We start from the raw sequence: 24,520 nt of genomic DNA on the forward strand, positions 1-24,520 counted from the left end.
CTGTCGGCACTACACACGCCGGCAGATGACGTTCACCAGGCATTCGCCATACCCACACCCTGCCATCAGATCGCCACATTGTGTAACGTGATTCCTCACTCCACACAACGGTCGTCCAATGTTCACCCTCCTTACACCAAGCGAGGCGTAGTTTCGGATTTACCAGCGTGGTGTGTGGCTTATCAGCAGCCGCTCGGCAATGAAAGCCATGTTTTCTGACCTCCCTCCTAACTGTCTTAGCACTTGCAGTGGATCCTGATGCAGTTTGGAATTGCTGTGTGACGGTCTGGATAGACATCTCCCTATTACACATTACGACCCTCTTCAACTGTTGGCAGACCCTGTCAGTCAACAGACGAGGTCGGCCTGTACGCTTTTGATCTGTACGTGTCCCTTCACGTTTCCACTTCACTATCACATCGGAAACCGTGGACCTAGGGATGTTTAGGAGTGTGGAAATCTCGCGTACAGACGTGACACCCAATCACCTGAACACGTCCTATGTCCGTGGGTTCCGCAGAGCGCCTCATTGTGCTCTCTCACGATGTCTAATGACTTCTGAGGTCGCTGATGTGGAGTACCTGGCAGTAGATAGCAGCACAATGCACCTAATATGAAAAACGTTTGTTTTTTGGGGTGTCCTGATACTTTTGATCACATAGTGTACTTAGAGACAACAACAGCATTGAAAAAAACAATGCAGTATAAATCACTGGCTGATTATCGATACATGTCAGCCTACTCTGGCCAGCGACATACGTGTTACTGCCTCTCAAAAGCCTGAATAACCCCTTTTCCAGAGCGAACTGCTATGAGTATGAGACGTGCTGGAATAGTGTCAATGATGTTCTGGATGATAAATGTGGGAAATTCGATGGTCAGGGGCGTACAGTAAAACCGTGCTGGTGCTCCTCGAAACAGGCACACACGCCTAAGCTCGCGCGCACTTCATTTATATATATATATATATATATATATATATATATATATATATATATATATATATATATATATATATATATATGCATGGTTTTACGAGGGGCGTTTGGAAAGTCCGTGAACAGTCCGAGAGGTGGCACCACAGGCGCTTATCGAGGTCATGTTTACTTAGCACCATCTTTGGAAAAAACTCACACCAACTTCCAGCCATATTGGTCTATTTCTTTGTGTTTGGCATTCGTGTGAATCAAGGAAATCGAGTAATTGTCAATAAATGTACGAAGAAGAATTTCGTGTGGTGATTAATCAGTCCTTTATGAAAGGCAAAACGCCTCAGGAGACTAAAGAGAAGTTTGATAAACCTTACGGTGACTTTGCACCTTCGATTAGAACCGTTCATAAGTGGTTTCAAAATTTTGGTAGTGGCCATATGGGCGCCAGTGATGCTGAACGTTCTGGACGCCCTGTAGAGGTTACGACTCCAGAAATCATTGATACAATCCATGATATGGTGATGGATGGCAGAAGAGTTAACATGCGTGAGATTGCTAGTGCTGTGGGCATCTCGAATGAATGGATACATAATATTATGCATAAACATTTGGATGTGAGAAAGCTATCCGGAAGATGGGTTCCGCGATTTCTTACTCTTGACCAAAAATGGAATCGTGAAAAGTGTTGCAAGGATGGTTTGCAGCTGTTCAGGAAGAATTCGCACGACTTAAAGTGTCGTTTCGTCGCTGTGGATGAAACATGGATACATTACTATACTCCTGAGACCAAACAACAATCTAAACAATGGGTTACCAACAGTAAAAAAGGTGAAGACCATTCCTTCGGCCGGAAAAGTTATGGCGACTGTCTCTTGGGATTCGCAAGGGATAATCGTCATCGACTATCTGGAAAAGGGTAAAACTATTGCAGGTGAATATTATTCATCGTTATTGGACCGTTTGAAAACCGAGCTGCAAGAAAAACGCCGGCAATTGGACCACAAAAAAGCGATTTTTCCGTCATGGCAACGCACCAGCACACACCTCAGCAGTTGTGGTCGCAAAATTAATGGAAACAGGATTCCGTTTCAGCCCCCCCCCCCCCCCTATTCTCCAGACTTGGCTCCCTCGGACTACTATTTGTTTCCCAATTTGAAGAAATGGCTGGCAGGACAAAGATTTTATTCGAACGAGGATGTGATTGCAGCAGTTAATAGCTATTTTGCAGACTTGGACAGTTCCCATTATTTGGAAGGGATCAACAAATTACAACAGCGTTGGACGAAATGTATAACTCTAAAAGGAGACTGTCGCAAAATTAAAAAAGGTTTACCGCAAACACGTAAGTAGTTGTTATCTTTGCACGGACTTTTTAAACGCCCCTTGTATCAAGTTCTGTTATGGATGATATCAGAATGTGGCTTACTGTAAACACGTTATCACTTAATTACTGTAAAATACAGTGGATACAAGTTGCGTCGAGACCTCTTATAAAGGTCGCATCTCATCATCATAATAAAGATCGAGCTATCTCTCAAGTGAAAGAAGTTTACTTCGAATGACGTATTTCTTGCAAGTATAGCGTTCAGCTTCTTGTGCAGAAAATAACTGCTGCTGTCTTGGTTATAAGAACAGTCTTCGTGGATTCTGGTGAGAAGTTTTGAAAAACTTCAACATTTTGGGTTCAATATTCCGACTATGATGCAGTCATTATACGTGGTGAACAAGCTGTGATTGGGGATAAAAATTAATCAAAGAGATTGGACAGACAAAATCAGATATAGGTAAGGTAACAACTAGGAAATAGTGCGCAAGAGGTACAAGAAAAATGTGAAAGAAACGGAAAAGAAATGGTCATCGCTAGGAAATATTCAGTGCACAAGAAAGACAAAATAGCTGCAACGTTAATTCTTTAAAAGTTAACTTGAGTCACTTTCTTTGCATTGTTTATAGTGCGTCGAGCCGGTCGCGGTGGTCTCGCGGTTCTAGGCGCTCCGTCCGGAACCGCGCGACTGCTACGCTCGCAGGTTCGAATCCTGCCTCGGGCATGGATGTGTGTGATGTCCTTAGGTTCGTTAGGTTTAAGTAGTTCTAAGTTCTAGGGGACTGATGACCACAGTAGTTGAGTCCGATAGTGCTCAGAGCCATTTGAACCATGTGAACCAGAGTGCGTCGGAGTTGTTGATGTGTAATGCTATGTGATCAACATAAGTGAGAAACATAAACTACGTTCCCAGATTAACGCGCGCATCGTAGATGCTAATAACAAAGTAATGATCTCTAGTCGATCTCGTGATGTAAATAATTCCTGATACCCAACCGCGTTCATTGCTTATTTGTTTCGTTTCCTATATCTTGCCACGTCTGTACGACCCCCACATTGCTACAACCAACCCCTAAAAGTATGTACCATCTGAAGACAAATCTCTAGGCTATTAGACACTGCTCATCGTATAATAAAAACTGACCCGTCATAAAAGGTATCTGGTTACTGTTTATGGAAAACTTTAGGTTTCGGAGACTGTGAAAGCAATGCCTTCGATATGAGACTGCGAAATTAATTCTGCTCTTAAACGCAGAGGTCAATATGGATAGGTGGAGAGAGAACAATGGTCTCCACCAGGGGGAGAAACTGCTTGTCGACTTGATACAGGAAGAAATGGAAGTGAATTTGGGAAGCATAAGCGATCCAGTATTAGAGTTTGGTATACCATTGGAATACTTGCTCCGAAAGGAGGCAGGAGGTATGTTTACCATTTATGAGATCACTGGGCAAATAGCAGCCAAATTACCAAGTTCGTGTATAGACTGGCGACATACCATTGTGCTTTCGAAATACCATTCACCTTGAGAGATAAATGCAAGACGTATTGTAGAATCATCTTGATAGCTTATATATCCGATCTGAACAACACAAAAAATGTTGGAAAATAAGACCTTGCCTCTGTTAGATTTCGATCAGTTTGACTTTTGGAAGGTAAAGGCATCCGAGAGGCATTTATGACGTCATGCCTCGTTTTGGAAGTACGACTTAAGAACAATCAAGGACAGACATAGGACAAAATGTATTCTTGCACTTAGATACACTACTGGCCATTAAAAATGCTACACCACGAAGATGACGTGCTACAGACGCGAAATTTAACCGATAGGAAGAAGATGCTGTGATATGCAAATGATTAGCTTTTCAGAGCATTCACACAAGGTTGAAGCCGGTGGCGACACCAACAACGTCCTGACATGACGAACTTCTCCGACCGATTTCTCATACACAAACAACAGTTGACCGGCGTTGCCCGGTGAAACGTTGTTGTGATGCCTCGTGTAAGGAGGAGAAATGCGTACCATAACGATTCCGACTTTGATAAAGGTCGGATTGTAGCCTTTCGCGATTGTGGTTTATCGTATCGCGACATTGCTGCTCGCATAAGTTGAGATCCAATGACCGTTAGCGGAATATGGAAAAGGTGGGTTCAGGAGGGTAATACGGAACCCCGTGCTGGATCCCAACGGCCTCTATCACTAGCAGTCGAGATGACAGGCATCTTATCCACATCGCTGTAATGGATCGTGCAGCCACGTCTCGATCCCTGAGTCAGCAGATAGGGACGTTTGCAAGACAACAACCATCTACATGAACAGTTCGACGACGTTTGCAGCAGCATGGACTATCAGCTCGGAGACCGTGGCTGCGGTTGCCCTTGACGCTGCATCACAGACAGAAGCGCCTGCGATGGTGTACTCGACGACGAACCTGGGTGCGCGAATGGCAAAACGCCATTTTTTCGGATGAATTCAGGTTCTGTTTACAGCATCATAATGCTCGCATCCGTGTTTGGCGACATCGCGGTGAACGCACATTGGAAGCCTGTATTCGTCATCGCCATACTGGCGTATCAACCGTCGTGATGGTATGGGATGCCATTGGTTACACGTCTCGCTCACCTCTTGTTCGCATTGACGGCACTTTGAACAGTGGACGTTAGATGCGTTACGTCCCGTGGCTCTACCCTTCATTCAATCCCTGCGAAACACTACATTTCAGCAGGATAATGCACGGCGGCATGTTGCAGGTCCTGTACGGGCCTTTCTGGATACAGAAAATGTTCGACTGCAGCCATGGACAACACATTCTCCAGATCTCTCCCAACTGAAAACGTCTGATCAATGGTGGCCGAGCAACTGGCTCGTCACAATACGGCAGTCACTACTCTTGATGAACTGTGGTATCGTAATTAAGCTGCATGGGCAGCTGTACCTGTACACGCCATCCAAGCTCTGTTTGACTCAATTCGCAGGCGTATCAAGGCCGTTATTACGGTCAGAGGTGGTTGTTCTGGGTACTGATTTCTCAGGATCTATGCACCCAAATTGCGTGATAACGTAATCACATGTTAGTTCCAGTATAATATATCTGTCCAACGAATACCCGTTTGTCAATTGCATTTCTTGTTGGTGGAGCAATTTTAGTGGCCAGTAGTGTATATGAGGTCACTGATACCTAGTGTGTCACTAAGACAGTAGTCATATGCCACTAGGACCTATGTCTTGTTTTTGTTTCCGGACGAGAGTTCGTGGTAACATGGACATCACATGTAGTATGCGGATATGCATTTCATGTACGGTCTAGATAACAAAATGCAACGGATGCTGCCAGCTTGTGGTAAGAATCATATCCTGCCAATCTTTACATCATTTCCACAGATGATCATCATCCAAGCATTTCTGCAGGTTTATGGGACAGCAGTTCGTTGTAGAAATCACACTAAGCCGAAAGTTACTTTTATAAATCATCAGTCAAGTCACATATCAGACATTTATAATTAAAGTACACTCACTCACAGCGCTTCAGCATGGGCCATAACTATCTTATGGCAGTGAAACTTTGTAGATGTGCTAATACCTCAATACGGAATCGATTCATGCTGCAAGGAATTAGTTCCTGCTCAAATTGAAAAAATTGTGTGAGCAGCAGCTATTAATAAAATCAACATTATATGTCAAACAAAAAAATTAAAGTTTACAAAAAATGGATAATTTATGTAAGAGAAACAGTTTTACTAACAGCTGGTCCACCTCTGGCCCTCAAGCAGTCAGTTACTCGGACGGTCATTGATTGATAGCTGGACTTCCTCCTGAGGGATATCGTGCCATATTGTGTTCAATTGACGGGTTAGATCGTCAAAACCCTCAACTGGTTGGAGAGTCCTTCCCATAATGCTCCAAACGTTCTCAGTTTGGGAGAGATCCAGCCATCTTGACGGCCAGGGTAGGGTTTGATAAGCACGAAGACCAGACTGTGTGGGGGGCAGCATTAGCTTGCTGAAATGTAATCTCACGATGGCCAGCTATGAAAGGCAAAAAAACAGTGTAAAGAACATCGTTGATGTACGACTGTGTTATAAAGGTGCTGTGGAGGACAGACCAAAGCGATCGGCTATGAAATGAAATGGACCCTGGATCATCACTCTTGACTATCAGGTCATATGGCGGTTGAGAGTCGGGATAGTATCCCACCACTGCCTGGGACGTCTCCAGAGGCGTGTTCGGCCTGCCATCTCATTGACTGATGTTGGTGAGCCGTGCTGCGGCTCACGTTGGTCCTGTTTGTACATTTCCGTCCTCTGCTGGAGGCCAGACGGTATCGTTAGTTGGCATGGTTGCGGCTGTTTGTCTTCTTCTCGTGTTCACTGGGGCCACTCGGTTTCTCAAGCGTTGCCTGTCCGCTAGTGGCAGCGGCGTCGGTTATCGATATGTAGTAACTGTTGTCCTATCTCTGGGGCGACGTCATTGTTTTTCCGGGGCGTGTGAGTGGGGCAGTTTGGTTGGGGACTCAGGAGAAGCCAGGTCCGAGCACTGCGAGAACACGCCGGGACCGCTGGCGGCGCACATGGACTGCCGGATGGAAGGGCTGTGGTCACGAGGGTGCACGGCCTCGTCCGAACCCAGATCCAGCAAGCTTTAAGATGAGTGCATTTCAATCCAAGTAGAGAAACCTCCACCACTGTGACATCTCGCGATCCTCCAGTGACTTGGGTTCGTGTTGCTGCTCGTAGCGTCGCTGAGGCGAAGAGCAGAGTGTGGAGTTCTTGGGGAAGGCGGATCTGATTAGCTTTCCTCGACTTCTTATTACTGTTTACTGAGTTCAACTTATTACAATTTGTTAAATTCAACCAGCGGTAATTTTTCCCGCCTGGTGACCGCTAGCGGCCAAGTTACCTGCCCTGGGGGTTAGTGTATGTAACAGCAGTGTACGTTTCCTCGCCTTGCCGCTGATGTCCGGTAAGGCGTGTAGTTTTGACAGCTTCCTTCATTATAGGGCGGTAGGTGATTCTTCTACTCTGGTGGCAGTGGTTCCTTTCTCGTTCCAGGCGCTCTAAACACAGTATTCTAGGGACATAGTGCAGACCGCCGATTCCGGCTTTGGCGTATTGTTCCATCGTCGCATTTGGTTTATCGGACGTCAGGTAGCTTCAGCAAGATTATCATTAGTCATTCGTTAGACTGCCACTAGTCTGAGTTACCATCTTGTGAAGTGAACGCAACTCTTGGCTGCCTATCTCATTGCTAGCGAAGGTGTTTGTTGCTGGACCTTCTCAGAGGTCGATTCCTGGAGCACCGTCTGTGGCCCCTCGTTTCTTGTAAGACATGTGTGTTCTAAAAGGTGGTCTGATGGCCAGTAGGTCAGTGTAACGCTCCTTCAGCCCATGCCTTCTGCTGGTATAATCTGCCTCAGTACCCTTAAAGGAACTTATGCACTGGTCCTTGTGTTTTATTATTGTATTAGTTATTACAATATCTTGTAATGCCTACATTAAAGTTTATTATATGTCTAGTAATAGTTCTGGTCACCCTCTGGAATAAACCTAGCAGTGTAGTGTTCAGTGGCAGAGCGGTTCTTGGCGCTACAGTCTGGAACCGAGCGACCGCTACGGTCGCAGGTTCGAATCCTGCCTCGGGCGTGGGTGTGTGTGATGTCCTTAAGTTAGTTAGGTTTAAGTAGTTCTACGTTCTAGGGGACTGATGACCAAATTTCACCCGTTAGGTGATCATTTGTTGTTTTTTAATTAACCTTTGCTATTGTATTTGCTGTTTTACAGTAGATGCTAATAACTAAGTTCTTGGCGTATAAGGTCTTCAGCCGTGATTGTGGCCACTTCCCTTAAAATTCTAATTTGGCATTTGTATCTACGCAGTAAGCCTTTAAAACCTTATTTACTGCCATTCCTGGCGTCTGATACCTTCTGCTGTGTTTATGGCGACTTGCTTTTAAAATTTCAATACCTGCAATTTGTAAGTTTTAAACAATTCTTAATTTATTGCCATTCATGGCGTGTAAGGCCCTCAGCTCAAATCACAGTGGCTTGCTTATAAATCATTATCACTATATCTGTATTTAATGGTGATTTGCTAAATTGTAGCTCACTCTCGCGGTTCTAGGCGCGCAGTCCAGAACCGTGCGACTGCTACGGTCGCAGGTTCGAATCCTGCCTCGCGCATGGATGTGTGTGATGTCCTTAGGTTAGTTAGGTTTAAGTAGTTCTAAGTTCTAGGGGACTAATGACCACAGCAGTTGAGTCCCATAGTCTTCAGAGCCATTTGAACCATTTTTTGTAGCTCACTAAAAACAGTATTATTTACACTTGTTTATTCATTCATTAATAACGTGTGGTATTTTTTAAATTTATTGTTGAGTCTGGAATTACTGATTTAAAATAAATTGTGTGTAACTGTGAAAGGCAACCATAGTAGCAGATTACGGCCGTGTCCACAATCGTAGACGAATCCTGCCTTCAGTTGACTGCCAGGTTTCAGTGGGATTGTCTTCAGTGACTAGTCACGGTTTTCGAGTTGAACCGCGACGGCCAGAGAAGACGCGTCTGGAGATGCCCCAGAAGGCGGTGAGATACCAACCTGACTGACGGCTGCCGTATGGCCCGAAATCCAGGAGTGATGAACTGAGGTGCCATTTGTTTCCTTTTCATAGCAGGACCCCATGGTTTTCATCCACGGCAGCTTTTCTGCACAATGGTACATCGAAAATGTTCTACGCCTCCTTTTCTTGCCCTTCATGCGAAATCATCCTGGGCTTACATTTCAGCAAGATAACGCCCGCCCGCATACAGCGAGAGTTCCTACTGCCTGTCTTCGTAGTTTCCAAACCCTACCTCGGCCAGGAAGGTGGCCAGATCTCTCCCCTCTTGAGAATATTTGCAGCATTATGGGCGGGATCCTCCAACTAGCTTAGGATTTTGACGATCTAAGTGCGAATTGGACAGAATTTGGCACGATATCCTCAGAAGGTCATCCAACAACACAGTCAGTGGCAAGCCGAATAACTGCTTGCATAAGAGATGGAAAACGATTGCATTGGCTCCTTACTTAGCTTGCGTTTATCTCGAGTCTCTTGCCCAACGTAAAGTCCCGAGCGACTGGAAAAAAGCGCAGGTGACGCCTGTATATAAGAAGGATAGAAGGACGGATCCTCAAAATTACAGACCAATATTCTTAACATCGGTTTGTTGCAGGATCCTCAAACACATTCTGAGTTCGAATATAATGAATTTCCTTGAGACAGAGAAGTTGCTGTCCATGCATCAGTACGGCATCGCTCCTGCTAAACGCAACTCGCCCTTTTTTCACATGATATCTTGCGAACAATGGATGAAGGGTATCAGACGGATGACATATTCCTTGACTTCCGGAAAACGTTTTACTCGGTGCCCCAGTGCAGACTCCTAAGGTACGAGCATATGGGATTGGTTCCCAAGTATGAGAGTGGCTCAAAGACTTCTTAAGTAATAGAACCCAGTATGTTTTCCTCGATGGTGAGTATTCATCGGAGGTGACATTATCATCTGGAGTGCCCCTGGGAAGTGTGGTAGGTCCACTCTTGTTTTCTATCTACATAAGTGATCTTTTGGATAGGGTGGATAGCAATGTGCGGCTGTTAGCTGATGATGCCGTGATGTACGGGAAGGTGTCGTCGTTAAGTGACTGTAGGAGGATACAAGATGACTTGGAAAGGATTTGTGATTGGCGTAAAGAATGACAGCTAACTCTAAATATAGACAAATGTAAATTAATGCAGATGAATAGGAAAAAGGATCCGGTAATGTATTAATACTCCATTAGTAGTGTAGCGCTTGACACAGTCAGGTCAATTAAATATTTGGGCGTAACATTGCAGAGCGATATGAAGTGGGACAAGCATGTAATGGCAGTTGTGGGGAAGGCGGATAGTCGTCTTCGGTTCATTGGTAGAATTTTGGGAAGATGTGGTTCATCTGTAAAGGAGACTGCTTATAAAACACTAATACGACCTATTCTTGAGTACTGCTCGAGCGTTTGGGATCCCTATCAGGTCGGAATGAGGGAGGACATAGAAACAATTCAGACGCGGGCTGCTAGATTTGTTACTGGTAGGTTTGATCATCACGCGAGTGTTACGGAAACGCTTCAGGAACCAGGGTGGGAGAGTCTGGAGGAAAGGAGGCGTTCTTTTCGTGAATCGCTACTGAGGAAATTTAGAGAACCAGCATTTGAGGCTGACTGCAGTACAATTTTACTGCCGCTAACTTACATTTAGAGGAAAGACCACAAAGATAAGATAAGAGAGATTAGGGCTCGTACAGAGGCATATAGGCAGTCATTTTTCCCTCGTTCTGCTTGGAACAGGGAGAGACGATGCTAGTTGTGGTACGAGGTTCCCTCCGCCACGCACCGTATGGAGGATTGCGGACTATGTATGTAGATGTAGACCAATGCGTAATTTACTTGCCCAATTTGTGAATCTCCTTCTCTTTAATAAAACACCCATTTTTTTTATAAAAATTGTAATGATTTGTTTGTCCGTACATACGTTACATCTATCGATTTCCGTCCGATTCGAACAATATCTTCGTGGTGCATCAATTTTTGTCTTAGAGCATAGACGGAGAAGGAGAGTTTTGCATTGTCAATAGTGTGGTGTCACCGCCAGATACCACACTTGCTAGGTGGTAGCGTTTAAATCGGCCGCGGTCCGTTAGTATACGTCGGACCCGCGTGTCGCCACTATCAGTGATTGCAGACCGAGCGCCGCCACACGGCAGGTCTAGAGAGACTTCCTAGCACTCGCCCCAGTTGTACAGCCGACTTTGCTAGCGATGGTTCACTGCCTCTTACGCTCTCATTTGCCGAGACGATAGTTAGCACAGCCTTCAGCTACGTTATTTGCTACGACCTAGCAAGGCGCCATTATCAGTTTCTATTGATATTGTAAATCATCTAATGTCAAGAGCTACGTTCGTCATTAATGGATTAAAGTTAAGTATTCCACCAGCTACGTCCGTTTTTCTCAATTCTAATTCCCTCGTCATGTTCCAGACCTCACGCCAGCCTGCGTGAGCTCAAACGCGTGCATTTCGACCTCCTTCAGTAATACGGTGATGGCTCTCCTGCCAACCACAACAAATAGAACAGCAGAAATGGACGATCAGAAGGGCTCAGTCACGTCGAATGTAGACTGGTCATTGGATGTGGCCTGAGTAACAAATCTATCAGGGACATTTCAGTCCTTCTCTGAAGCTGCCCAAATCGACTGTTGGCGATATCGAAATCAGATGGAACAGCCACCAAGATGTAGATATAGTAATCGACATAAACTGAAGGCTTCTATTTGTACCTGCAAACAGACAACTGACTGAAGACTGACAAAGGAAATTCTCTGGACTCCTTGAGATGCCAAATGACATACCGCACTAACTGGATGATGTGTGGTCTGGCAGGTTACGGTGGTTGAAGTTATCATAGCGGAGGACATGTAGCATGTAAGGAAGGTGAGATGTGGTTAAGGAAGCGTGGCAGCAATCCAAGGTTCTCAAGGACTGTGGGGTGTCCACTCATCCTGGTGCCTACTGGCTGAACAACTCACATGCTTCACATCGCCGTGTTCCCCGCCGAAGCCCCCGTGGTGCAGGCCCCTCTTGGTGTGCACTCTGGCCTCCGTGCTGCCCTCCCCAGAGTCAGCTCCTTCTCTCTTCTCAGCAGGGGCGGCCGTCGTCGTCGATGCCGTCATCGTACTGGCGCCAGCTGCCGATAGCAGCGCCACACTGGCCAACAGCGGCAACTGCACACAAGCACAAAATGGCGTTCCTTACCACATGTACGCATACTCTACAGTTTTGGCCAAAAAATTACATTGATATAGCCTAGTAAATAAGGTACAGTGCGTGTGAGAACGAAATTATGGAAACAAGGACCACTGACTCTACATCCACTCCTACATACATACTCCGCAAGCATGGCGGACTGTATCCTGTACCACTCGCCCCTATTACTCACATCATTTCCTGTTCCACTAGCAAATGCAGCGACAGTCTGTATCCCTCTGTACGAGCAAAATAAAAAAATTATGTTGCTAACAGTGGGATCGTTCTGTAAGCCCCAAGCATGCTGGGCTGTACTCTGTACCACTACCAGTTATTTCCTTCTCTGTTACTCTAGCAAACACAGCTAGGGAAAAGATGACTGTCTGTATGCTTCCGTGTGAGCCCCAATTTCCCTTCTCTTCATGTTCCTTTTGCGAAATGTTTGTTGATGGGTGTAGGATCGTTCTGCAGTCTGTTTCATATGCTAGTTCTCTAAGTTTTCTCAACAACGTTTGTAAGTAGGCTGTTTAGGTTTTTATGTTGGTAACGTCACGTAGCGCTCTATATGAAAATCACTGGCTGTGCTGTGTGCGGTCTGTGGCTGGTTTGCATTGTTGCAATATTCGCTATTGTAGTGTTGGGCAGTGGGATGTGAACAGCGTGTAGCGTTGCGCAGTAGGAGGTGAGCCGGCAGCACTGGTGGATGTGGGGAGAGAGATGGCAGAATTTTGAGAGCGTACGATCTGGACGTGTGTCCGTCAGAAAAAGGAAATTTGTAAGACTGGATGTCATGAACTGACATATATATTATGACTTTTGAACATTATTGAGGTAAATACATTGTTTGTTCTCTGTCAAAATCTTTCATTTGCTAACTACACTCCTGGAAATTGAAATAAGAACACCGTGAATTCATTGTCCCAGGAAGGGGAAACTTTATTGACACATTCCTGGGGTCAGATACATCACATGATCACACTGACAGAACCACAGGCACATAGACACAGGCAACAGAGCATGCACAATGTCGGCACTACTACAGTGTATATCCACCTTTCGCAGCAATTCAGGCTGCTATTCTCCCATGGAGACGATCGTAGAGATGCTGGATGTAGTCCTGTGGAACGGCTTGCCATGCCATTTCCACCTGGCGCCCCAGTTGGACCAGCGTTCGTGCTGTACGTGCAGACCGCGTGAGACGACTATTCATCCAGTCCCAAACATGCTCAATGGGGGACAGATCCGGAGATCTTGCTTGCCAGGGTTGTTGACTTACACCTTCTAGAGCACGTTGGGTGGCACGGGATACATGCGGACGTGCATTGTCCTGTTGGAACAGCAAGTTCCCTTGCCGGTCTAGGAATGGTAGAACGATGGGTTCGATGACGGTTTGGATGTACCGTGCACTATTCAGTGTCCCCTCGACGATCACCAGAGGTGTACGGCCAGTGTAGGAGATCGCTCCCCACACCATGATGCCGGGTGTTGGCCCTGTGTGCCTCGGTCGTATGCAGTCCTGATTGTGGCGCTCACCTGCACGGCGCCAAACACGCATACGACCATCATTGGCACCAAGGCAGAAGCGACTCTCATCGCTGAAGACGACATGTCTCCATTCGTCCCTCCATTCACGCCTGTCGCGACACCACTGGAGGTGGGCTGCACGATTTTGGGGCGTGAGCGGAAGACGGCCTAACGGTGTGCGGGACCGTAGCCCAGCTTCATGGAGACGGTTGCGAATGGTCCTCGCCGATACCCCAGGAGCAACAGTGTCCCTAATTTACTGGGAAGTGGCGGTGCGGTCCCCTACGGCACTGCGTAGGATCCTACGATGTTGGCGTGCGTCGCTGCGGTCCGGTCCCAGGTCGACGGGCACGTGCACCTTCCGCCGACCACTGGCGACAACATCGATGTACTGTGGAGACCTGACGCCCCACGTGTTGAGGAATTCGGCGGTACGTCCACCCGGCCTCCCGCATGCCCACTATACGCCCTCGCTCAAAGTCCGTCAACTGCACATACGGTTCACGTCCACGCTGTCGCGGCATGCTACCAGTGTTAAAGACAGCGATGGAGCTCCGTATGCCACGGCAAACTGGCTGACACTGACGGCGGCGGTGCACAAATGCTGCGCAGCTAGCGCCATTCGACGGCCAACACCGCGGTTCCTGGTGTGTCCGCTGTGCCGTGCGTGTGATCATTGCTTGTACAGCCCTCTCGCAGTGTCCGGAGCAAGTATGGTGGGTCTGACACACCGGTGACAATGTGTTCTTTTTTCCATTTCCAGGAGTGTATATGCCCAGCAGTAGTTAGTACCTTGAGTATTGCAGTAGATCGAGTAACGAAGATTTTTGTGGGGTAAATGATTCATGAAGGGTATAGGTTATTGTTAATCAGGGCTATTCCTTTGGTGGGGATTATTAAAAGTCAGATTGCGTTGCGCTAAAATATTGTGTGTCAGTTTAGAAATGATCAGAATAAGTAAAGTGAAAACTGTCTGAGTACGTTCAGTTTTACTCAGCTGTTTCAGTAACAAATAACGTAGAAGTGTACCAGCACAGTCTTTCTTTACATCAAAGGGTAAGTTTCGCGTTCCGCGAAACGAACGACGCCTTCCCTCGAGAATTCTCGTTTAAGTTCTCGAAGCATCTCCATAGTACTTGCGTGTTGATTAATAAATCGAGCAACCTGTCTCTGAGCTGCATCGTCGTCTTCCTTCAACCCTACCTGGTTCGGATCCCAAACACTCGAGCAGTACTCAAGAGTAGGTCGCACCAGCGTCCGATATGCGGTCCCCTTTAGAGATGAACCACACTTTCCTAAAACTCTCGCAACAAACCGAAGTCGAGCAGTCACCTTCCTTACTACAATCCTGACATGCTCTTTCCATTTCATATCGCTTTGCAACGTTACGCCCAAATACTTAAACGAGCACCACTCTACTAATCCTGTATTCGAATATTATGAGATTCTTTTTGCTACATATCTGCATTAAGCTACATTTTTCTACTTTTAAAGCTAGCTGCCATTCGTCACACTAACTAGAAATTTTGTCTAAGTCACCTTGTATCACTCACTTTTGACACCTTACCGTACACCGCAGCATCATCAGCAAATAACAGCACATTGCTGCTTACCGTGTCCGCCAGTTCATTTATGAATACAGAGAATAAAATTGGTCCTATCACACTTCCCTGGGGCGTTCCTGACGGTATCTTCGTCTCTGATGAACATACACTATCGTGGACAACGCACAGTTACTTAGGAAGGCTTCGAGCGACTCAGAGAACCTATTCCATATGCTCATACGTTTGTTAACAGCCTGCAATGGGGCACCAGGTCAAACATTTTCCTGAAATCTAAGAATATGGACTTCCCCTCTTGTCTTCCATCCATGGTTTGTAGTATGTTGTTGTTGTGGTCTTCAGTCCTGAAACTGGTTTGATGCAGCTCTCCATGCTACTCTATCCTGTGCAAGCTTCTTCATCTTCCAGTACCTACTGCAACCTACATCCATCTGAATCTGCTTAGTGTATTCATCTCTTGCTCTCCCTCTACGATTTTTACCCTCCACGCTGCCCTCCAATGCTAAATTGGTGATCCCTTGATGCCTCAGAACATGTCCTACCAACCGATCCCTTCTTCTCGTCAAGTTGTGCCACAAACTTCTCTTCTCCCCAATCCGATTTAATACTTCCTCATTAGTTATGTGATCTACCCATCTAATCTTCAGCATTCTTCTGTAGCACCACATTTCGAAAGCTTCTATTCTCTTCTTGTCCAAACTATTTATCGTCCATGATTCACTTCCATACATGGCTACACTCCACACAAATACTTTCAGAAATGACTTCCTGACACTTAAATCTATACTCGATGTTAACAAACTTCTCTTCTTCAGAAACGCTTTCCTTGCCATTGCCAGTCTACATTTTATATCCTCTCTACTTCGACCATCATCAATTATTTTGCTCCCCAAATAGCAAAACTCCTTTACTACTTTAAGTGTCTCACTTCCTAATCTAATTCCCTCAGCATCACCCGACTTAATTCGACTACATTCCATTATCCTCGTTTTTCTTTTGTTGATGGTCATCTTATATCCTCCTTTCAAGACACTATTCATTCCGTTCAACTGCTGTTCCAAGTCCTTTGGTGTCTCTGACAGAATTACGATGTCATCGGCGAACCTCAACGTTTTTATTTCTTCTCCATGGACTTTAATACCTACTCCGAATTTTTCTTTTGTTTGTAGTATATTAAGTGAGAAAAGGGCACACTGAGGTTCGCACGAGCGATGCTGTCTAAAACCGGGGTGATGCGTGGACGGAAGCTTTTCCGCCTAAACTTGTCATATTGGAACTGAGAATATTGTGCAGCAGATCGATATGAAGAACATTGACCTGTAATTTTGCTGTTACATATCTTACCATTTTTATATGCAGGAGTCTACCGCGCTTTATTCCAGTCGCTTGGGGCTCTGCACTTACCGCGAATGTCTCACCTAGCGCAAAAGCGTAACGGGCAATACCAGTTAGGTTCCATCCCCACCTGGCGACGTGTTTGTTTTTAACTCTCTCAGTTGCTTTTCTACGCCAGGAATGCCTATTACTACGTTTGCCATATGGGAACCTGTGGAAGGTAGGTTGTATGCATTGGACGGTGGATCCATGGAAACGTGTCACCTCGTCGAATAAACCGCATCTGCTCAGGGTACCCTCCGCCACACACCTAATGAGCAAACACTTCTTCCGTAATATTCTTAGATGGCATTAAAGGCTACAGTACGCTTGTTCGCCCACTGGTTGAATACTGCTCAGCAGTGTGGGGTCCGTACCAGATAGGGTTGATAGAAGAGATAGAGAAGATCCAACGGAGAGCAGCGCGCTTCGTTACAGGATCATTTAGTAATCGCGAAAGCGTTACGGAGATGATAGATAAACTCCAGTGGAAGACTCTGCAGGAGAGACGCTCAGTAGCTCGGTACGGGCTTTTGTTGAAGTTTCGAGAACATACCTTCACCGAAGAGTCAAGCAGTATATTGCTCCCCCCTACGTATATCTCGCGAAGAGACCATGAGGATAAAATCAGAGATTAGAGCCCACACAGAAGCATACCGACAGTCTTTCTTTCCAAGAACAATACGAGACTGGAATAGAAGGGAGAACCGATAGAGGTACTCAGGGAACCCTCCGCCACACACCGTCAGTTGGCTTGCGGAGAATGGATGTAGATGTAGATCGGGTTGATGGTCATATCCACAGTCACACAGGCGAATGGCTGCGAGAAACTACACCACACTGTGGTCACAGGCCAGTGGAGATAGTACGGTGTGGAGAGGACATTTATCTCGGTGCCCATAGATTTAAGCCCAACTCCAGACACATACCCTCGACTGAACTGACAAATTGTTTATCCACACAATTCTAATTATTTGTACGAACAACTTAAATGTAAAGAAACTTCCTGGCAGATTAAAAATGTGTGCCAGACCGAGACTCGAACTCGGGACATTTGCCTTTCGCGGGAAAGTGCTCTAGGTAGGAGACGTGGTACTGGCAGAAGTCAAGCTGTGAGTACCGGGCGTGAATCGTGCTTGGGTAGCTCAGCTGGTAGAGCACTTGCCCGCGAAAGGCAAAGGTCCCGAGTTCGAGTCTTGGTCCGGCACACAGTTTTAATCTGCCAGGAAGTCTCAAATGAGCGCACACTCCGCTTCAGAGTGAAAATCTCATTTTGGGAATTTAATGTACTTGGAGAGTCCTTCATATTAAAGACCTAATGAAAAAACAGTTCTTCCGTAATATTCTTAGATGGCATTAAAGGCTATTCTTGCTACTTCATAGACACGAAAGTGGAAACAAAAGTTATGTTCTAAAACAGTACTAGTCCTCTCGCCTTGAATGCTAAAAGGGGAGGCCACGACGTTGGGATGACGGATTTACTTCAAACTATGTACACCTTTGGTAGACCATTAAAACAACATAAAGTGTAAATAGTAAGGTGCACTACCCTGGCAGTTCAAAAGAAAAAAAAATTGCAAGAGTTGTTTTACGCGTCTCTTATCTAACTGATATATCTGTGCGTAGGTGCCGGCCGTTAGAGTTAATGGTGGCGAAGTGGTTAGCGTTCGAGCTTCGTAAGACCAACGTGTATAAGGTGCTGGTTCGACTCTCACTCAAACTTTCATTTTTGTAGTACTAGTGTAAATTATGTGATATAAAAACAAAATTTCCACGTGCACTATTCGTTCTCGTTACGTTAGCAACGCCTCACCGCTACGCAGCTTAACTGCCGAAATGGGGTCTGCCTCTGTGTCTGCAGCTCGAAGCGGCGTCGTGCAAAGTAGTTCCAGGTACCTTACCACATTGCATGTATAAGGGGTTTATCAAATCACGACAGGCGTAGTTTCAGGAAAACTCTATGCGTTTCATTTACTTGTCGACAGTTATAAATATGTTTGTTTTCGTAATTAAATTTAATTAAAAATAGTACGTAGTCAAATAAGATGAAATTCATTAAAACTCCATGCAAATATACTTGTTTCTTTTTTAATTGTATTACTTCTCAAACGTCATACGTTGAAACGCCAAAGAAACTAGTATAGCCATACGTATTCAATTACAGAATTACGTATAACAGGCAGAGTACGGCGTTGCGGTCGGCAACGCATATGTAACACAAGTGTCTGGCGCAGTTGTTAGATCGGCTACTGCTGCTACAATGGCAGGTTATCAAGCCTTAAGTGAGTCTGAACTTGGTGCTATAGTCGGCGGACGAGCGATGGGGCATAGCATCTGCGAGGTAGCGATGAAGAGCGGATTTTGCCGTACGACCACTTCACGGCTGAACCGTGAATATCGCGAATCTGGTCAAACATCAAATCTCCGGCATCGCTGCGGCCGGAGACAGATACTGTAAGAGCAAGACCAACGACGACTGAAGAGAATCGTTCAGCGTGACAGAAGTGCAACCCTTCGGCAAATTGCTCCAAATTTCAGCACTGGGCCATCAAGAAGTATCAGCGTGCGAACGATTCACTGAAACATGATCGATATTGGCTTTCGGAGCCGAAGGCGCACTAGACTACTCCGGCACGAGTCAAAGCTTTGCGCCTCGCCTGGGCCCGTCAACACCGACATTGGACTGTTGAAGACTGGAAACATGTTGCCTGGTGAGACGAGTCACGTTTGAAATTGCATCGACCAGATGGGCGTGTAAGGGCGTGGAGATAACCTCACGAATCCATGGACCCTGCACGTCAGCAAGGGAACGTTCGAGCTGGTGGAGGCTCTGTAATGGAGTGGGACGTGTGCAGTTGGAGTGATATGGGACCCCTGATGCGTCTAGATACGACTCTGACAGGTGACACATAAGTAAGCATCCTGTCTGATCACCTGCATCCATTCATGTGCATTGTGCATTCCGACGGACTTGGGCACTTCCAGCAGGACAATGCGACACTCCACACTTCCAGAATTGCCACAATGAGGCTCCAGTGATATTCTTATGAGCTTGAACACTTCCGCAGGCCACTAAACTCCCCAGACATGAACGTTATTGAGCATATCTGGGATGCCTTGCAACGTGCTGTTCAGAACAGATTTCCACCCCCCTCTTACTGCTTTCTGGACAGCCCTGCTCAGTTTGTATATTTTACTAAGTTTTTTCATAGTTCCACACAACTTCTTCCTGTTTTCTCGATTGATCTGTGTTCAGTTTTTCAAGGCCTATCCACTGTGCCAACTTATAACTAAATCTGAGGGGTGTGCGATGGGGAGATTCCCTTGTAAGTTCTAGGGGACTGATGACCTCAGAAGTTAAGTCCCATAGTGCTCAGAGCCATTTGAACCCACACCAATGCCCAACAAAGGAAATAGGAGTAGTCCGCTGAATTATAGAGCCATATCGCTAACGTCTATTTGGAATAAGGTTTTCGATCATATACTGTGTTGGAATATTATGAATTACACCGAAGAAAACGATTTATTGACAAGTAAGCAACACCGATTCAGAAAATATCGTTCTTGTGAAAGACTACTAGGTCTTTATTCTCGCTGAGTAATGAGCGCTATCTACAGGGAATCTCAAATTGATTCCGTATTTCTAGATTCCCAGAAGGCTTTTGCCACATACTAATCAAATTGCGTGCCTATGGAGCATCGTCTCAGTTATTTCACTGGACTCCTGATTTCCTGGCATAAACGTCACAGTTCGTAGTGATTGACGGAAAGTCATCTGGTGTTCCCCAAGCAACTGCTTAGGCCCTCCGCTGCCCTGATCTACATAAACTACACTCATGCTCAAAAATTAAGGATAACTGCAGAATGTGGTGCCACACAACGTGGCACTACACAAAACTGGCGCTAAGAGCATAGGCACATAGAGAACACACACGGCACAGATCTGTAAGTCCACCGTATTGGTGATAAGTTGAGAAAACCGTCCCGAAACACATGTGCTACAAAATGCCACTGTTTCCTGCGCACGTAACCCGACATCAGTATGGGATACGATCACCATGCACACGTACACAGGCCGCACAACGGATTGGCATACTCTGGACCAGGTGGTCGAGCAGCTGCTGGGGTATAGCCTCCCATTCTTGCACCAGTGTCTGTCGGGGCTCCTGAAGTGTCGCAGGGGTTTGAAGACGAGCAGCGATACGTCGACCGAGAGCATCCCAGACGTGCTCGATGGAGTTTAGGTCTGGAGAACAGGCAGGCCACTCCATTCGCTTGATATCTTCTGTTTCAAGGTACTCCTCTACAATGGCAGTTAGGTGGAGCCGTGCATTATCGTCCATCAGGAGGAAGGTGGGACCCACTGCACCCCTGGTGATAAATGACGTCCCGATACACCTGACCTGTTACAGTTCCTCTGTCAAAGACATGCAGGGCTGTACGTGTACTGATCATAATCCCACCCCACACCATCAAACCACGACCTCCATACAGGTCCCTTTCAAGGACATTAAGGGGTTGGTATCTGCTTCCTGGTTCACGCCAGATGAAAACCCGGCGAGTATCACTGTTCAGACTATAGTTGAACTCGTCCGTGAACGTAATCCGGGACCACTGTTCCAATGACCATGTACTGTGATCTTGACACCTGGCTTTACGAGCTCTCCTGTGACCAGTGGTCAGTGGAATGAACCTTGAAGGTCTCCGGGCGAGTAAACCGCGTCTGTTCAGTCGTCTGTAGACTGTGTGTCTTTTGATAACTGTTCCAGTGGCTGCGGTAAGGTCCCGAACAAGACTACCTGCAGTACTCCGTGGCCGTCTGCGGGCACTGATGGTGAGATATCGGTCTTGTTGTGGTGTTGTACACTGTGGACGTCCCGTACTGTAGCGCCTGGACACGTTTCCTGTCTGCTGGAATCATTGCCATAATCTTGAGATCACACTTTACGGCACACGGAGGGCCCGTGCTACGACCTGCTGTGTTTGACCAGCCTCCAGTCTCCCTAGTATTCTACCCCTCATAACGTCATCCTTATGTGTTCTTTGAACCATTTCCAACACATAGTCACCATTAGCACGTCTGAAAACGTCTGCACACTTATGATATGCACCAACACACCTCTGCGTATGTTGACTGCTGCCAGCTCCACCGTGCGACAACCGCAGATCAAATGCACCGCATGGTCATACGCCGAGGTGATTTAAACCACCAAACCGCTCACCGGAGCCTTGTTTCACCATGTATCAGCATTATCCTTAATTAATGAATATGAGTGTATTTAGGAGACAATCTGGGCATTCCTGTTAGATTGTTTCCAGATGATGGTGTTATTTACCGTCTTGTAAACTCATCAGAAGAACACAACCAATTGAAAAATAGCTTCGACACGACATCTGATGCGAAAAGCGGCAGTTGACTCTAAATAATGAAAAGCGTGAAGTCATCAACATCAGTTAAATTCGGTTACACGATAAATCACACAAATCTAAAGGTTGGCAATTAAGTTAATACCTAGGAGTAACAATTATGGAGCCGAGCGTCCCGAGCGGAGTACAATGCTAGCGTCTCCCTCCGTCTCTCTCTCTCTCTCCCTCCCTCCCCCCCCCCCCCCCCCCCCCCGAATTTCTTCCGCGGGCGGCCGAGTGCTCATCCGTGCGTCTAGCAGGAACTTCTTTCTAGCGGCACAAATTAGAGAATCTGTTATCGCACCGTCTGTTCCGGCTTCGAATGCTCCACATGCTGACAAAATTAATTCTTGCTAAATTGAGGGCTAGCAGTTTCTTTCGCCGACCAGTTCAATTATCTTATTTGAGGAACCAGTTTGCTTTTACACTCCAGGAAAAAGAAAAGGCTCACCACGGTGTAATTATTCAAATGGGGCGGAAATCGGGAAATGCGATGCACATGTACATACAAACAACTGGAATGTGTTGAACATGGCTGCACTAGAGCAACGGCAGATATAATAGACAGCCAATCAAGTGCAAAAAATTCTGGTTCAAAATGGTTCAAATGGCTCTGAGCACTGTAGCAGCGTAGCGGTCGCTCGGTTCCGCACTGAAGCGCCTAGAACCGCTCGGTCTTGGGGAAGTCATCCCGCAAGGAGGAAACCGTAAAGCGCCTGTTTTGTCTCACCTTACTGTCCACTTCTGCACCAAACTTTCATTAACAACCAAAGGACGCCCATTCCGTTATTCATCATGCACGTTTGCGCGGCCATCTTTAAATGCTCTCACCCACTATTTTATCATTCCATCACTCATAATGTTTTCACAGATCCCACGATGAATATCGATGGCTTTTAGGCTTTTAGCACTAAGAAATCTTATAACAGCCCGTACCTCAGTACACAAGGTAAACAAGGAAGAATCAGACTGTTATGGCGTCAGTGCGTAGATTAAGGTACAGGCTTTCATGTAAAAATAAAATTATTTAGATATGTTAGCACGCCTCTTTTAAAATTTCAAAACGGTTCTTACTTAAAAAACACGCCTCGTATATTACCAAAAATAATGATCCCCGAACAATACTCTCGCAGAATGAGATTTTCACTCTGCAGCGGAGTGTGCGCTGATATGAAACTTCCTGGCAGATTAAAACTGTGTGCCCGACCGAGACTCGAACTCGGGACCTTTGCCTTTCGCGGGCAAGTGCTCTACCATCTGAGCTACCGAAGCACGACTCACGCCCGGTACTCACAGCTTTACTTCTGCCAGTATCTCGTATTTTTTACAGCAGCTCTCCTGCAAACCTTGCAGAACTAGGACTCCCTTCTTTCAGGAGTGCTAGTTCTGCAAGGTTCGCAGGAGAGCTCCTGTAAAGTTTAGAAGGTAGGAGACGAGGTACTGGCAGAAGTAAAGCTGTGAGGACGGGGCGTGAGTCGTGCTTGGTTAGCTCAGTTGGTAGAGCACTTGCCCGCCAAAGGCAAAGGTCCTGAGTTGGAGTCTCGGTCCGCCACACAGATTTAATCTGCCAGGAAGTTTCAATACTCTCGCAGTTGGCACGAAGCTGTGTCGTTAGATTTCTCCCCGTAAGATCAACACGCTGTGTCCACTTTGCCCTAATGACACAGTCCCCGAAGTTAACGCGAAGTTAAACCCTAACCTGGCTTCCCTTTTAACGGAGCGAGAATCGTGCGTGCTGGCCGGTGGAATGTTTGCCCACTCTCATTTGCTGATACGCGACGGACGGAGAAAGCAGCAGCTGCGGTAATTGCAACTCCTCGTGCGGACACAATGGTCAGCTGGAGAGAGAAGAGCTCGGGCTTTCTCCGCACGCGGCCATTGTACTCCGCAGGGAGGCGGAAATGACATCAGGTGTGCCCTAGGCCGTGGCCGACGGGCAACACGGCACACCCAACACCATTGACAGGTAATCCGGCTGACGTCACTGAGCTGACAGGACGACGTGGCATATACGAGGGGCTACCCGAAAAAAATCGGAACTATTTTTTAAAAGTTATATGCAGAGACGTCCAAAAAAATGTATCTACTGTTTAAAAGTCCATAACTTGGAAACTAATAGACAGATTTGTCTCATTTTTGTTGAAAGTGTAGCTTAAAGTCCAACTTAAAGATATCACTGTAGCTGTTCGAAATGGCCACCATTAACTTCCACACATAAACGATGCCGCCGAACTGCAGCACGAACTACTGACTGCAACGTGTTCAGTTGGATATTTGCAAATGAATGTACGATGGATTCTCGAAGTACATCCAGTGTGCGTGGCTTTTGTCGATAAACGACGTCCTTTAGTGTTGCCTGTTGTGTTGGCAGAAGAGTCAACACCGTGTTACTTGTGGAAGCTGAAATGCACGCGTTTTAGCTCACGCAGGCTGGCGTGAGGAGGGAAGGACGATACTGACGTGAGGTCTGGAACATGACAAGGAATTAGAACTCAGAAAGCGGACGTAATTAGTTTGATACTTAACTTTAATCCATTAATGATAAACGTCACTCTTGACGGTACATGATTCACAGTATCAATATCAATAG

At 46.2% G+C, this 24,520-nt stretch overlaps 1 protein-coding gene across 1 annotated transcript in view; it reads right to left on the reverse strand.

Annotated features, from left to right (window-relative positions):
• LOC126293424 (uncharacterized) overlaps positions 1 to 24,520 on the reverse strand; it is a 52,717-nt gene that overhangs the window by 9,474 nt on the left and 18,723 nt on the right. Inside the window, exon 2 of the mRNA XM_049986647.1 lies at positions 11,848 to 12,042. Coding sequence (XP_049842604.1) covers positions 11,848 to 12,042 — 195 coding nt within the window. The remainder of the gene's footprint in view (positions 1 to 11,847; positions 12,043 to 24,520) is intronic.

Source organism: Schistocerca gregaria, chromosome 10 (assembly GCF_023897955.1).
Source record: "Schistocerca gregaria isolate iqSchGreg1 chromosome 10, iqSchGreg1.2, whole genome shotgun sequence".
NCBI classification, from domain to species: Eukaryota; Metazoa; Arthropoda; class Insecta; order Orthoptera; family Acrididae; genus Schistocerca; species Schistocerca gregaria.